Source organism: Gopherus flavomarginatus, chromosome 6, assembly GCF_025201925.1.
Source record: "Gopherus flavomarginatus isolate rGopFla2 chromosome 6, rGopFla2.mat.asm, whole genome shotgun sequence".
NCBI lineage: Eukaryota > Metazoa > Chordata > Testudines > Testudinidae > Gopherus > Gopherus flavomarginatus.
Genome location: NC_066622.1, coordinates 74,551,141 through 74,567,395, shown reverse-complemented (window position 1 = coordinate 74,567,395; position 16,255 = coordinate 74,551,141). Strand labels below are relative to the sequence as shown.

Sequence of the window (16,255 nt, the reverse complement as noted above, 5' to 3'; positions counted from 1 at the left end):
AAGAGGACAATAATTTGCCTCACTAATCAATAAAGATATGATCAAATAGATTTTAAAGGAAAAAAACGTTCAAGTATGAGCCCTGGGATATAACCCACGCTATATCCACAACTATCAAGGAATTCCATTGTAACACAAAGCAGGTCTATTAAAAGCAGTGGGTGGTTTCAAGTAATTGACGTGTAAGTTTCTGGGATGGTTTCAAAAAGGTATTATATATCTTTTGAAATGTTATATTGGGCATTTACAACCTGTCAGAAATTAATTTCATTCATATCTTAAACTACCGGCAAAATGTGTACGCATTTGCCTGTATGTGTTCTTGTCCAAATATGGATGGGCCTGTAACTAAAATTGTGGCATTGTTAAAACCATCACATTACTATTTTATAGACTGCATTTGGTAATGAATTGGTAAAATGTCTTCTCTCCTGAAAGAAAATTTATTTTCTGAATAGTTTCACTAACACTGCAAAATTCAATTTCAGAGTTTATTTAACTCCAACTCCAGCAACCTTCCAATTTAAAATGCCAACATCACAATCTTTTACCAAGAAGAGTCAACCCAAAGTACTGATAAATTAGACATGTTCATAATTTTTACAGCTTTAAAACAAAACAAAATTTAAAAACTGCATTTTTTTCTCTCTGTTTTTATGTTCCAGCTTCTCCAGACCACCTTCTCTCTAGACAGAATAGCAGATTATCATTGTACTCAAGCCTTTCTATTATTAGGATGAAAGACCAACAAATTCCATAGCATGTTCACCAAGGAATGCTGCCACATGGCTGGCAATTATGTGGTCACCACAAGCACTGTGGTAATGATAACATTGCCACTGAGGGACATAAACTGATTATCCAGCCAGACAACATTAAGGACTTATCTAAAGATTGATATGGGTGGCACTCAATCTGCCAGGGTGCTATGTCTTTTTGGATTTTCCATGATGAGGATGGAGCAGTCTCCCTTGTTTTTTCACATTGCCTCAATGAATTTTGTTGGGCCCTGCAGTAGTCTTAAGGTCACTACACAGAATGTCAGTTTGACAAAACTTGTTCAGAAACCAGTATATTGCTTCGGTTGATAACTATTTTTATTATAAAGAGAGCATAGGGGTTGTTCTGTTCTTTTTAAACTCCATTTCAATATTTAGAACTCTGGTTTCAAACATCAGGCTATTTTGTACTGAATTGGTAGGATTCTTGTGCAATGCAAATGTCAATATCCGGTTTCCTTTCCCAGGCAGTTATCCATAACAGATCTACACTAAATTAACTTTCCTAATTTAACAGTACATCCATAAAATGGAGAATATATTTTGGGGAAGAGCCAGGGTACAGAGTTTAAGACACAAATGTTCCTGGGGTCTAATTTATTTCCAAGTAAATTCTGGTAAACCTTTCAACTATCTATTCACTAAAGATACAAAGCCTAAGACAAAAGTCCTTTATTGACATTTTTCAGACAACTTCAGTGATAAAGGTTCCCTTATTTCAGACAAGTGTCAACAAGACACTCAATGTACCTAGTATATTAGAATACAGATATTTTGGACACAGCACTTTTGACATTCAGGTTCCTTTCTGATGACAGATCAGTCCGGTGCCATTACACAGAATATAATTACCTATAAAGCTACATCTGCTGGTAAACTTGAGATATAAAACTGTCTCTTAAATCAGATTCTTACCCAACTTCTTTCCCAAACCCCATATATCCTTGTATTAAAAATTGATATCCAAAAAATAAGTTCAAATTGATTTGATTAATATTTGTACTGCAGTAACTCCAGATGCTACTATTAGGATGTAAACAATAAACTAACAATCAGGACTGTAAACTAAAGCGTTTATGGCTTCCAAATTATACTTACTGGAGGCAGGCAGGGACACAATTGCTAAGGCAAACCGGACTTTTGTTAGTATGCATTTAAAATGAAACCCAGAGAAAGCAAGGTAGAAGATGAAAGTACGTTTAGAAACAACACAATTGATATGCATGCTGATATAATGACAAAGCAAGGTGCTTACCATCTCACATAGCCCCGCCTCCCCCCAAAACCAAACAAACAAAGAAAAGGATCAACCACCGAAAAACTTGGAGGGGAGAAAAGGAATTTGTTTATGTAGTACCCTTTATGCCTGAAGTTACTAGAACAATCTATCCTCTCTCAGTGTAGTAATCTTCTTATACTATTTACAATATTTAAAATTAGCCACTCTCTCAGTTTAGAGAGCTCCTCTCACTCAACATTTAAAATATTCCTTTAAATTTACACAGACATCAGTTATGCACAACATTTCTTTGCATACAGCTTGGTCAGCATAAAGATCTTTGGCATGTTAATGGGTTTTTAGGGATTTCTTGACTGTCTTTTCCTGACTTGTCCGACAATAAGCCAGTCACTCCGTTTTTTGTCTGTCTTCACTGTAAATTGACATGTTTCACATCATACTCATGTATAAAGAATGCATTTCTCTATTAATAGTAACTACTCCATCTGACATAGCTTTGCTAAGAACTAAAGTGCTTACTTAAGTAAAACGTTAAATCTTCTGAATAAGCTTGCAAAATATATAGGTCTCCACTCAGTGTGGTCCAATGGATATGACACTGGACAGGCAATCAGCAGACCTGCATTTTATTCTTGGCTCTGCCACATTTGTACTGCTTAACCTTGGCAAGCCATCTGACCTCTGTGATTCAGTTTCCCCATTTATAAAAACAGGAATACCACCAACCTCCTGGGGTTCTTATAAAGAGCTTTGAGATTTATGGTTGAAAACCACCTAAGAGCTCATCATTTTAACATTCATATTTTCTAAACCCTATGCAAACACAACAAAACCTCACAATACTCTGTGAAGCAGATACTAGTTTACTGTTCAAATTCAAAATATAATAGCTTTCAACATACAACTTTAGTTTGTTTACATAGGGACTATGTTGCTGTAGAAGAATAGTTTTTAAAAACTAAGCATCTGTAAACGATTTAATAATATAGTTTAGCCTCCTGCTTTCTTCTTAAAATTTAAATATTCTTCTGAACAGCCATGAAAGATAACAGTATGTTATGAACTTCAACTTTTATATCTAGTTATAATTCCAGGGTGGAGGCTGTTCTTGAGACTTGAAAGGCTCAGCAGCAGATTAAATAAAAATGTTATCTTATGCATCATGTTTAAAGCTACGATTTAGTCATGGAGGTCATGGATTCTGTGACTTTACCAGACATCAGTAATTTCTTCAGCTTCAGTGGTCAAGGGCTGAAGCCAGAGCTGGAGGAGGGACAGTGTGCCCCTGCCCTGCAACTGGGGCCAGAACCAGGACCCTTGCAGCCCCTATCCTGCGTCTTCCACCGGGGGTGGCAGCTGAGGCCGCAGCAGAGGCTGTGTGCCTCCCTCGCAGTTTTCCAGGGCTATGTGCCTCTCCCCTCAGGCAGGGCTTGGTGGGAGCTACAGCTGGGCTGTGCACCCCTATTCAGCAGCTGAGGCTGGCTTCGGATCAGGGGCTGTGCAGCCCCCCTGGCTGTGCCCCCCACTGTGGCCACTGGAGCCGGGACTGTGCCCCCTGCCATGGCACGGGGTTCAGCCTGTCAGTTACCCTCCCTCCCCCCACCATGGCACTCCATTCCTCCCCCATACCTAGTTCTGCCTTTGGTTATTTTTAGTGAAGTCACTGACAGGTCACGGGCTCCTGTGAACTTTTGTTTATTGCCTGTAACCTGTCCGTGACTTTTACTAAAAATAACAGTGACAAGATCATAACCTTAATCATGTTTAAAGGGAAAAACAGTACTTGCCCTCTTCAGTCAAAAAATGGCCTTCCATGGATTTTTTATTTTTATTTTTATTTTTTTTAAACACAGCAAAAAGGTTGTACATCAATACTGAAATCCTAACCTAGTGATCCCACAGAGTGAGATTCTGGCCAGAAAAAATGACAATTAAACTGGATGACAGTATGCATAAAATATAAGTTGGTGAGCAACACAGAAAAGGGATGCGTAGTACTAGGCCAAGAGGCTGGGAAGTAGGCTTACTGGCAGCACTCCTGAAATATATACAGCGCTCTTTTGAACCCAAATTTGTACAGACTTATTAATAAGTCAACTTTACAGTGAGAATTAATCAGAATCATAGGACTCGACCAGGAAAAGACCTCGAGAGGTCATCTAGTCTAGAACCCCAAATTTTTCAATCTTCTCTCTTCTTCTTGGTTGGGTGGTCTATAGTAGACCCCCTATCATGACACCACCCTTACTCAGAGAGACTTTCAACCAAGTTTGTCTTCTATTTCCATTTCAACTTAAGTCCAAGTGTATATTTTTAGTGTATATTTTAAATATATAATGCAACACTTCCTCTCTTTTTTCCCTGCCTGTCTTCGTGAACCAACTTCACAGTTCTATACCAATATTCCAGTCGTGTGTTATCCCACCAAGTCTCTGTGATGCAAACTATGTCATAGCTGTGTTTAACAACTTGCATTTCAAGTTCTTCCTGCTTAATCCCCACACTTCTCGCATTAGAATGCGGACATCTAAGATTCTCATTTATTATTATATCTGAAATCCAGAAACATTTTTTTTAGACTAATAGAGGAAACACTGGAAATTAAGATTTTCTTTTATGGCTTCAAATTCACTATTACATATGTATCAACTCTAATGGACTTGCAGTGAATAAGAAGACTGGGTATATACAACAAACTCTGGTTATAAGAGACTGTCCAATAACATCTCAGGCCCTGGCATCATGTGAGAGGAAAATGTATGAAGGACATAAGAGACAAGATTTCACATGCTTGCTAACAAGGATTTAAGTAACTGAGTATGCCAAAGATGCAGCTAATATTTTTTACTGACTTTGTTTATACTTTGTTTACTGACCAAATCACTATGAAAGCCATGTTTTGTATACAGCACGATATTTCTTGTAAGGTTTTTTTTCAACTCTTCTATTTCTTCCCCTTTGTCCTCTGTCAACTGGACAAAATGAGACAGAACTTAGGATTTTAGGTTCAGAGCACCAAGGGATAGGTAAAGGCACAATGAGTATTGACAGAGTCTGCCAGATTTTCCAATTAGATCTCAATTATTCTGATTACTGACATTGTTTTTGGTCCTCTGCCTTTATCAAATTTAATTTCTTGGTGCTTTCTCACAATCATGATCCAATATTGCTCACTGACTCCTTTTCTTGTGAGCAAAGAAGCAGAGTATTACTGCATGTCCTCACATACTTAAGCAGCGAACGTAGATGCTTCAACAGTAAATCTCACCTATCCAAGAGTTTTGAGCAGCATGTAATGATACACTCTTTGCCATGAGCACATATCTCAGACTATTCCCAATGCCCTGCATATGGACCACCAAGCCGACTGCATGGGTTTTGAAAAGACATTTCTTCATTACTGGGAATTGTAGTTTTATAAAGGCAACTTTAGTTAATTATTTTTATCATCTTTCAAAATAAAATATGTTTCAGCAAAACTGAAAGGTTTTCCAAGGAGCTTAAGAATTCTAAGTCTGGTCATTAAGATTTCCTCCCTCTCCACAGTTCAAATACACTTACAAAGTGTTCTCATTACTAGATTTAAATTTTAGGGTAGCCAATTGGGAATAAACTCCCAAATGGACCTGAGTCACATTCTCTCCTTTAACTTCCTAAACTTAATGTAACTTTATAACCCCACCCTCCATTGGCCTAAGTTTGATAATTACAGCAGTTACAGCCAAACTTCCAAAAACAGACAGCGGCTCTTTAATGTTGCTTTATAGCTTTTCAAGGCAGTGAACACTGACTAGCAGATCCTAATCCTTTTTTCAGTTGCCCTAAATTTCTTACAAATCCCCCTCAGGCTAAAATTTTCCATCCCTGGTCTCAGCACAAATGTTGTTTTTTCTTTTTCTACTAAGTTGGAGCTGAATCCGTTCAGACATGTTTGAGTTACTCAAGCATGAAGACAAAATTTGCACTCATGAAAGCTCCCAGGGCTTAAGCTAGAATTTTCAGACTTGGGTTGTTCCCTCACAAAGGAAAGGAAAACAATTAGTTTGAAGAAAATTCTTAGCATGTCAACATAGAATTTTATGTACATGCAGCTCAGAATCCTGGGTACACACAGAATTACTTTAAGCTTTACATTATCTTAAGGGATATGATACTCGTAGATATTTTTAAATCATATATGAAGTTACTATTATTGCAATACTAAGGCTGAGCAAGCAGGCACGCAAAGACGAGAAAACTCAGAAACTTAGCCATTCCACATAGTTCTGTTGACGTTTTAACTACGTTATTTCTATTCCAGAAGCACATTAGTACCATCCACACATGGGGAAGATGAAGTACTTGCCCTAAAGTTAAATGTAAACCTCTCATATTACTTTTTATATTTAGCCATGGGGGAAAAAAAATCAATGTAATTCTGGATGCAAATAAATCTCAAATGCTGCTTTGAGATTTATTTGGAACACTTATCTGGATTTCAAGCTTTTCAAAATATATTCAAGATTTTGTTATAACATTTGATTACAATATCTATTGCCAGTTGTGCTGCAAGACAATGAATGAATAACTATGTAAAGAAAAGCTTCCACAGGTTAGTTCATAAGTTCTCACTGTAAATGTAAAAAGGAGTAATGAAGTCAGCTCAGCTAAAATAGGCAACATTTCAAGATCACAGAAATTAGGAAGCTGACAAACAACAGCATGCAAAAGCACTGTGCAGTATTATCAGTTTAAATAAAAGGACATTACCTGAAATAGTCATTTTTTTCAGTTTGCAGCAGATAAAATTATTTCATATAAAATAATACTGCTTTTGGACATTCAGTAATTATGTCATCATTACTACACCTTAGTACAACTTACCACAATCAGTGGGAGGTGGGAGAACTGCGGGTGTGAAGGGTATTTCCAGTCTGCTAATGGTATGTCATCAGTAGCTACATTATGGTATTCTTCAACCATGTAGCTACTGATGACAGTAAAGTAACAAACAGCAGATACTACTGAACTTTGAGGGCCTGTCTACATAAAGTAGCAAGGTGCACTATGGGAGATGTGATTTCTAAAGCTCATTGACATGTTGCACAATTACTGGTCTTTGCAGGCCCTGGCAATGAACACTACAGGTCTGCTAGTGCACTTTAATGCAGTACTGTATGTTAAAATGCTCAAGGAAGTGTTTGTGTAGACCCTGATGGTGTGTACTCATGAATCAAAGTGCAATACAGCAGGATGCTTTAGAAATTACCCCCTTCCCCACAGGGTGCTTTATCCCACCATGCAGATAAGCCTTGGGGGGCGGGGGGGAATCACTGTCTTGAAAACAGCAAAAATTCTCTTACAGAAACTGTTTTAAACCCTTTTTAAAAGGGGGGGGGGGAAGCAAATTCATATGCACATGTGTGTGTCTGTCAGCCTAAATACAAGAGTATATAAACTTACATTTCTTTATGTTTGTCCTCTGCCAAGATTTGGTCATTTGGCTTCAGCCCATACCTTAATGGGGGGTGGGGAGGGAGAGGAAAAAAAAAACAGGAAAAAAGTTACTTTAGTTCTTAAACAGAAAATTCATTTTCAGTTTACATTTGAAAGTAGACAATCTTACAATCTTTGTCTACTGAAAGGCATGTCATGTATTTTAAATCAGAGAGCAATACCTGTTAAAATGAATAGCATTTTAGAGTTAACAATTAACATCACGAAGTCTTTATCTTGCATGACAAGAAATAATAACTGTTAACAAAATAATTCCCACAGGTATTGTGAAGTATCAGAGAAACTCAAACTGTATAGAAGTTTTGAGATCCCAGAGCAATTAAAAGCTTCAGGAGGGAAGGGGAGGCAGGTGTGAAGAAAAAGTACTAGCATGTAAATTTGGGCTGATTTAAGTGTTACATTACTTGATGCTTTTCTGGAAAAGGAAAGCTCCAGCTGATCTGCATACATCATGACCATAAAACCCTGAAATTCTTCATGCTAAAATATGCAGTATGTATTTATATTCAGGATTCCACAGCACTTTGTTTCATTCATAAATCCACAGAACTCGAGGGGACCATTACATTGTCTAGTATGATCTCCTTTATCTCAGAGGCCATTACATTTCACCCACTTACCTCTGTATTGAACCCAATCTGACTATTAAATTGAACAGACTGAGCTCTCTTCTGTTGCCCTAAAGCATTTTCTCCAGACCTCGAATCATCTGTGGCACTTTTCTACACCCCAACAACCTTTTTTAAGATGTGACATCAGAACTGGACACAGTGTTGTAGTATCAGTCTTACCATTGCCAGATACAGAGGTAAAAATTACAGTCCTATTCTTATACCCTCCTTTATACATTCAAGGATTCAACTGGGCCTTTTTGCTACAGCACTGGGAGCTCATGTTTAGTTCTTTATCAATTATATCCCCTAAATCATCTTCAGACTCACTAATTTCCACGAAATAGCACCCTCACTCTGTAGCAATGGCCTGCATTCCTTATTCCTAGGACGAACAGCTTTCCTTTTGGCTGTATTACAGTGCATTTCATCTGAATGGGCCCAGTTTACCAACCAATACAGATCACCTCTGTAGGACTGCTGCCATCCTCACCATTATTTACCACTCTGCTAATCTTCATGCCATGTACCAATTTTATCAGCAGTGACTTTGATGTGGAAATAAATATAGTCAAAATGTTGACTAGCATTACGCCTAGCAGTGACCCCTGTGGAACTTCACTAGCAACCAGGGCCGGCTCCAGGCACCAGCCCAGCAAGCAGGTGCTTGGGATGAGGCCAGAGAGAGGCAGAACATCTGGCTAGGCAGCGGCAATTAGGCAGGTCCCTCACTCCCTCTCAGAGCGAAGGACCAGCCGCCGAATTGCCACTGAAGACTTAAGTGGTGGCAGTAGTGCTGCAGATCACAATCGTAGCTTTTTTTTTCTCTCTTCGTTTTTTTTTTTGCTGCTTGCGGCAGCAAAAACCCTGGAGCCAGCCCTGCTAGCAACAGCCCCTTTTGATGATGATTCCTCATTAGCAACTACTTTTTGAGACCCATTAGCCACTTTTAAATCCATTTAACATGTATTTTATTGATACTGTACAGTGATTTTTTAAAATTAGACTTGTAAGAGGAGGCCCTGAGATACAAACCTTGGTATCAGAGGCCTGGCTTGAGGCCTAAGGCCTGAACTAAGGTAATGGTCAAGACTTTGCTAACATAAAGCCAAGTTAAGCTGTGAGCCAGAAGAAGGCCCTGCTCACAGAAGCTGGCAAGGAAGAGGCTGATGCTGCAAAGAGACATACCTAAAAAGGTACTGGACACCAGATATCAGAACATTTGCATACTTGTACACTCCACACAGATAACAAGGCACAGGCTGACCCACCCAATGACAGGGCCAAAAGGGTAATATGATGGATAGAGTTGTTTTGTTCGAACCAACACGTACAAGGTGAGAGGCGGCACCTTGCTACGTAGAAGGGTTGCACCTTGCTACATAGAGGGGTTGCACCTCAATATGTCAGAAGTGATGTGTAACTTGTTTGTACCTGTGTATAAGAATGCATCCCTGAGGCAGTGTCTTTGTCCAGCCTAGGGGGCAGTGGAAAGTCCCGCCACTGACTGAGCGGAGTCCATTGCCAAGGAGCACATAACTACTGGCTAGCTGCACCTTAGCAGCACCTTTCATTTGCCAGGGAGCTGGAGACTGTTTTTCTCTTCGACAAACCTGGCCGACGTGCCTTCGTACCTTACTAGAGTCTATGGTCTTTGGGGGTTCTCTCGGGGTCTGCTGTGTCAGCTATCTGCGCAGAGCCAGGACAGCACACAGAGGGAACACACACATGCAGCCGACTGATATCAACATTGAACAGAACAGAGCACAACACCGGTAGCATATGACAACAAGACTATCATGCAGTACTAACTTAAAATGCCTTACAAATATCTATTTTGCAGCTATGCACCTTTTTCAACCGAACTTGTAATGTCAAAAAATGAAATAAGGTTTGTTTGACAAGACCTATTTTCCATGTTGACTAACATTCATTATATTTCTATCCTCAATACTTTACCTATTTGTGCAATACATTTCATATACAGGGATCACCTCATCCACCACTGAAGTGTAACCGTGTCAGAGGTATAACGAAATAGTCATGCTTCACCAATAGCTCCACATACTTTTTCACATCTTGTCTGAAAAGTTAACTTATTCACTTAATACTACAAGAGGAATTCAGTTTGTGTAAGTATGGACAGTAAACAGAATTTGTCCAGGACACAGGAGCTAAACTATCAGGAAATATATCATGGGATTTTTACAGACTGTAGGAGGGACATGACTAGTCTGGCTGTGGGCCTTCCCACTACCACAGTTTCCTTTCCATCATGCAAACAAAACATACCATCTGGTGTTTTCACAATCCTGCTCCCCTTTCAGGTGTAATTTATGACTATTAAATATATATCAAAATCCCTGGGCTCAGTTTATCCTTTCAATTAATTAATGGGCTTTACCTACCTCTCTAGGCTCAGAAGTCTTTCCATTCTTCTATCAGGTTTTCCCCTTCCTTATAGGTCTCCCTCCAGGCTCACAGTCCTTTGCATCCCTTTTAGGATATGTCTACATAGGGCAACAACGTGCACTACAGGGGTGAGATTTCATAAGTGCGCTTACTAACTAGTCTGTGTAGACCCTGCTGGTGTGAAATTAGAAGTTCCTTAGTACACTTTCAAGTAACACTGTTTCAAACAGCACTACATTAAAGTGCATCAGCTGGGTCTACATGGACCAATTAACATGCAACACTTTAGAAATCATTACCATTCTGCACATTACCCCACCATGAAGACATGCCCTCAGAATGGGGCTTTTCACCCCAGAAGTGTCTGCTCCTTACATGTCTATCTCCTCAAGACTTTTTGCCTGTGAGTTTCACCTACACTCCTCCCTGCAAGCTCCCTCTTCACATTCTCCAAACTAACTTAGGCTGCTCTTACTTTCCCCAGAAGGGCTGTGCTGAGTCACAGGCTTCCATCATATAACCCGTGGACTCATTCTCCACACCTAGGAAAGTAGGCTACATCTGACAAAGGTAAGGCTGAGCTTCCACCCTTTCAAAAGGCAATCAATAGGGCTATTGATCGTAGTTAATGTATGCGATTAATACAAAACAAATTAAGTGGATTAAAAATACTTGTGATTAATCAATTTCAGTCATACTGTTAATAGAATACCAATTTAAATTTATTAAACATTTAGATGTTTTCTACATTTTTCAAATATACTGATTTAAATTACAACAGAATACAAAGTATACACTTTATATTATTTTTTATTACAAATATTTGCATTGTAAAAAGATAAACAAAAGAAATTGTATTTTTAATTCACCTCATACAAATACTATAGTGCAATCTCTATCATCAAAGTGCAATTTACAGTCAGGTTTTTTTGTTACATAACTGTGGTCAAAAATGAAACAATGTATAACTTAAGAGCCTGCAAGCCGCTCAGTCCTACTTCCTGTTCAGCCAATTGTTAAGACAAACAAGTCTGTTTACATTTGCAAGGAGATAATGCTGCCCCATTTTTATTAACAATGTCACCTGGAAGTAAGAACAGGTGTTTGCATGGCTTTGTTGTAGCCAGTGCTGCAAGGTATTTACATGCCATTTATGTAAATGTTCGAATGCCCCTTCATGCATCAACTTGCAGGCTCATCGGTTGTAAGCCTCAACTGAAAAATAGCACCACAAGCACCATTTAGACCTTGACAAAATAGAGGTGTTGACAGAGTACCAACTCTGATTAGTGCAATGTGTAGTACATGCAATATGTTGTACTGTTGGCTATATTACATGCTACAACCAAATTTTGGACTGTTGGTCCCAATCAATGATGGTGGTACATTAAGGTACAGTTGCTCATTTCAAACAGTAACTATATGTTAATCTGGGATAGTAGAACAGAGTCACTTTGATAGCCTGCATCATTGAGCAGGGCTAACAGTCCACAACAGGGTTCCAGCAACAAAATATGGACATGTACAAGATTCTAGCATGAACAGGAAAACAAATGATGGATTCACCTTCCATCATGTGTGTTTATAATTTTGCTAACTATTTTGACAGGCATTCCACCCACTATAAAAATGAGCATATGAAAATAGGCCAACAATTAAGTGTTCCATTTCCTGTAGATGCCAATCGCTCCCAATTAGCAATACTTAACGTGGTGAGAAAAAGTGTCTTAACTATAACAGTTATCAATTTATGCTCTGAAGTTTGGGAGTCTTGGATCATAACCTAGCTAGTTAAATTGCAAGTGTTATTCAGATAAGATATGAGCTATTTTTAGAATTTAAGTCATTTGTTTTAAGATCCTTTAACTGAACATTGTGTAAGACTTGTTCAAATTTTAACTGTTTTGCCTTTTGTTATTAAGCTTTTTCTTATTGTTAATCAAGGGATGGTTAAAAAAAAAAAAAAAAAAGGTCACTGGACTGGCCTTCACCTTACTCCAAGAAAGTGAATTTACCACCCTTCTCTTAATTCAACATATATTCCCTCATTTACCGCAGTGCAGGTTTTAGCTTTATAGGCGATTTAAAACTTCGCCATTACCAGCATTACCCTTTAACCCAGGTATAGGTAACCTATGGCACGTGTGCCGAAGATGGCATGCAAGCTGATTTTCAGTGGCACTCTCACTGCCCAGGTCCTGGCTACCAGTCCGGGGGACTTTGCATTTTAATTTAATTTTAAATAAAGCTTCTTAAACATTTTAAAAACCTTATTTACTTTACATACAACAAATAGTTTAGTTATATATTAGACTTATAGAAAGAGGTCTTCCAAAAACGTTAAAACGTATTACTGGCATGCGAAACTTTAAATTAGAGTGAATAAACGAAGACTCAGCACACCACTTCTGAAAGGCTGCCGATCCCTGCTTTAACCTATACTTTTTTCTCAGGCTTGGCTCTTCAATGCATTTTCTTATGCAGAAACTCCTCTGCCATATATCCAGATTAAAGCTAACAAGGCCTATTTATCAGCATTAGTTAGCAGAGAACAACATACATTCAGGGATCTAGCTCCTGAGCCTTGGGTGACCAAACAGAAGTTTTGTATTCCTCTGCTGCTGCATTTTGCAGTTTTCAGTGAATCTTTTAAAAAGCAATATTTATTCTACATTAGTGATGAATCACAAGGGATATTCTATGATAAATTATCAAGTACAAATCACATTTAAAGCATAATACACATTTAAATTTATGTTGGATAGTATTTTCTCCTTTCCAAGCTACCCTTTTCCTTTGAACCTCTCATGTTCTCATTACCCTTTCTTTAACACTGTATTTCAGAGACAGGTTGTAACAAACACTTACGTTTTAGTTTTCAAAATGAGTTACTACCCTTGGTGGGGGGAGCCAAACCCGCCCTGACTCCCTCGCCGAAAGTACCACAGCAGAACAGGAAATATAAAGGGAGGGCCCTGCTATTCAGTTGAATGGGAGCCAGCAGAGGAGACAAACCCCTCTGTAGTGCCCAGGAACTGAATCTATCCTCTGCCACACCCTGCCCCGGAGAAGATGAGCCCAGATGAAGAGGTACCAACCCTGGGGAGTAGGAAGTAGCCCAGGGGCAGCTGACTGGCTGGCTACAGGGCTGACCACTTCTAGGTCGGCATGTTGCAGCTGGATCCCCACCAAGCCAGTGGCAGACCTCCCTTCCACTTCCAGGGCCCTGGGTTGGGACGCGGTGGAGTACGCAGACCCACATCCCCCTACGACCCCAACCCCGGAGGTGGCTGACTCTCCATCTTAGGCCAGGCAGCCTGTGCTCCCTGAACAACACTGTCAGCACCTCAGACTGCCTGCTGGGTGCTCAACCCCTTCTGCAGCCCCAAGGACTCAGTGGGCACTCACCCCTACCTGAGCCCTGAGACTGTATGTGTTTGCTGGCTGCCTGAGCAGCCTGTTCCCTGCTCTGCCCCACCTAAAGCGTCAGGGTTTATTGACTGTGTATTTGTTGCTGCCTGCGCCTGAAGCTTAGGCTAAAGCCTGCTCTCCCGCACCCAGAGGGCCAGAGTTTACTGACTGTGTATGTGTGCTGGCTGCCTCAACCTGGAGGCATAGGCAATAGCCTACTACTAGCCTGGCCCTGCCCGAGGACCTCAGACTATTAATTGGTGTCAGCTCCAGCTGAAGGCTAAAGACTATATTGGCATGCCCCCACCCAAGGGTGAGGACAGAAACCAGGACTATTATTGTGTAGTTGCTTTTATTTAGATGGACCCTGCCAGGGTGGTGCGAGCCTGAAGACTACCGCCCCACAATGAGGCAGAGTGGCCTCCTTTCCCACAGGAAAGAGGGGGGACCACTACACCCTGTCTACCAGAAACCCTGACAAAGTGGCCTAATCAAGACACTGATATAATGTTTTGCCTCCAGTTGGAAAAGTCTTTGTTCATTGTAACCAATAATCTCATTACCATTTTTTTCCTCTCTTACCAATTTTACATTTCCAGAGACAAGGTTCTTACGCACACAGAAAGACAATAATAAAAATACTAAAATTACTTTTCCACACAATACACTAACAGATTCACAGTAACATTACCTGGTTATTGTGTTCTTTTTCCCCAGCAAACCTGAACACAGTGGCAAGTTAGCTCAGCAGTGGAGTCAAACAATTCTCAACACTCAAACTCCAATTTTATTCCCAATAGAAGTTAGGGCAAAGCAAACCTAATGGGCAGTCAGAATAGCATTATGGAAGTTTGGCAGCATACAAAGTTAAATCTTCTTTGCCAACCAACGACCTAAGCTACTATAGAAGATTTAGATAGTAATGGCCTATAGTAACTACAGATGTAACTATCTAGCAAGCAGTAGTTGATTATATTTTCATCATAAAGAGATTTAGTATCCTCCGCACATTTCTAACTAGGTGTTTATGTGGCCATCCATCACCACGGTGATTTACTCTCATATTCTGTGAGATAAAGAACTATAGTCCACATTTCAGTTTGCATACAATGAATCATCTAGAATGCTAGTTTCTTTACATACTAGAAGCTGCTCACAAGAGCAGTACAAGTTGTATTTAAAATGTTCTTTTATATTTTTTAAAAAGAAGGGGAGCCTGAAACTGCTACTCTGGGGGGTGGAGGAGGAGATCTTGAACCAAAGATTCTGGACAGTTGAAGCAAGTGAGCTTGAGCCCAGGACAAATTGTGTGGGGGGAAATTTAAAAAAATAATATAAAATAAAAAATTAGCAGGAGAGAACAGGCAGCAGCTTTTCCTTCCAGAGCACTGCTGTGAGCATGCCAAAGAGGCAGTAGCGGAATTGGCAGGTGGCATCTGGAAGCCCACAGTGAGAGACAGAGGTCAGTAACAAGTGAGGCAGCACCTGGTACCAGAAAAGAAGAGATGCAGTAAGTGGGGAGAAAGTAGTCTCAGTGGCTGAGCTGCATCATTGCAGGGGCACCAGGAACACAACCGAAAAGGGAAAATGTCCAGTTCAGTGGAGATGGGGAAGACAGAGATAGTAGGAACAACAAGGATAGCTACAAAAAAGCCAGTGCCTAGAAAAAAGGAAAGAATAGTATAAAGAGAAAGAGGAAATGTTAAAGGAACAGTACAGTTAGACCAGAGCAAAAATAACTGAAGAGTCTCAAAGTAATCAAAGGGGGGGGGGGGGGGGAAGGGAGAGAAACTTGATTAGAAACCAGTGAGAAAAGTAAAGCAAGAATGAAATGGAAAGGAAATAAGCTGTAATAGAAGATATGTCTGTTTCTCTTTAATTACAGTTTAAGAAATAAGGAGGAAGTGAGCCGCAGCAAAAGAAAGAAAATAGTAAGGACTGTAAAACAAAACACCCAGACAGCATCTCAAGGTATACAAGGTGAAGTGACAGGAGCAGAGAAACTGTCAAAAGAGCAGAGACTGTAAACCAGGAAGGAGTGGAGAGATTATTGTTCAATCAAGAAAGCAATACATTGAATCAAGGAATACATGTCTTTGTTTATGCAGGAACTCAAATGTTAGCAAGAGAATTGCTCAACTAAACTAAACATCCTAAGAACTTTTCCTCCAAATTCTGGGCTTCCAGAGGCTGAAAACTGACAAACTAAAAGGGGAATATATAATGGTGCAGCCTATGTTCTAATGCATTGTATTTTCTAATTCCAAATTTAAAACTATCATAAAAAAACAAAAAATTGTCAGACA

At 39.6% G+C, this 16,255-nt stretch overlaps 1 protein-coding gene across 4 annotated transcripts in view; it reads right to left on the bottom strand.

Moving 5' to 3' along the window:
• ADK (adenosine kinase) overlaps window positions 1–16,255 on the bottom strand; it is a 560,116-nt gene that overhangs the window by 479,846 nt on the left and 64,015 nt on the right. For all 4 annotated transcript variants that reach the window (XM_050960267.1, XM_050960264.1, XM_050960265.1 and 1 more), the window contains exon 3: window positions 7,462–7,515. In XM_050960267.1, the coding sequence (XP_050816224.1) occupies window positions 7,462–7,515 (54 nt within the window). The remainder of the gene's footprint in view (window positions 1–7,461; window positions 7,516–16,255) is intronic.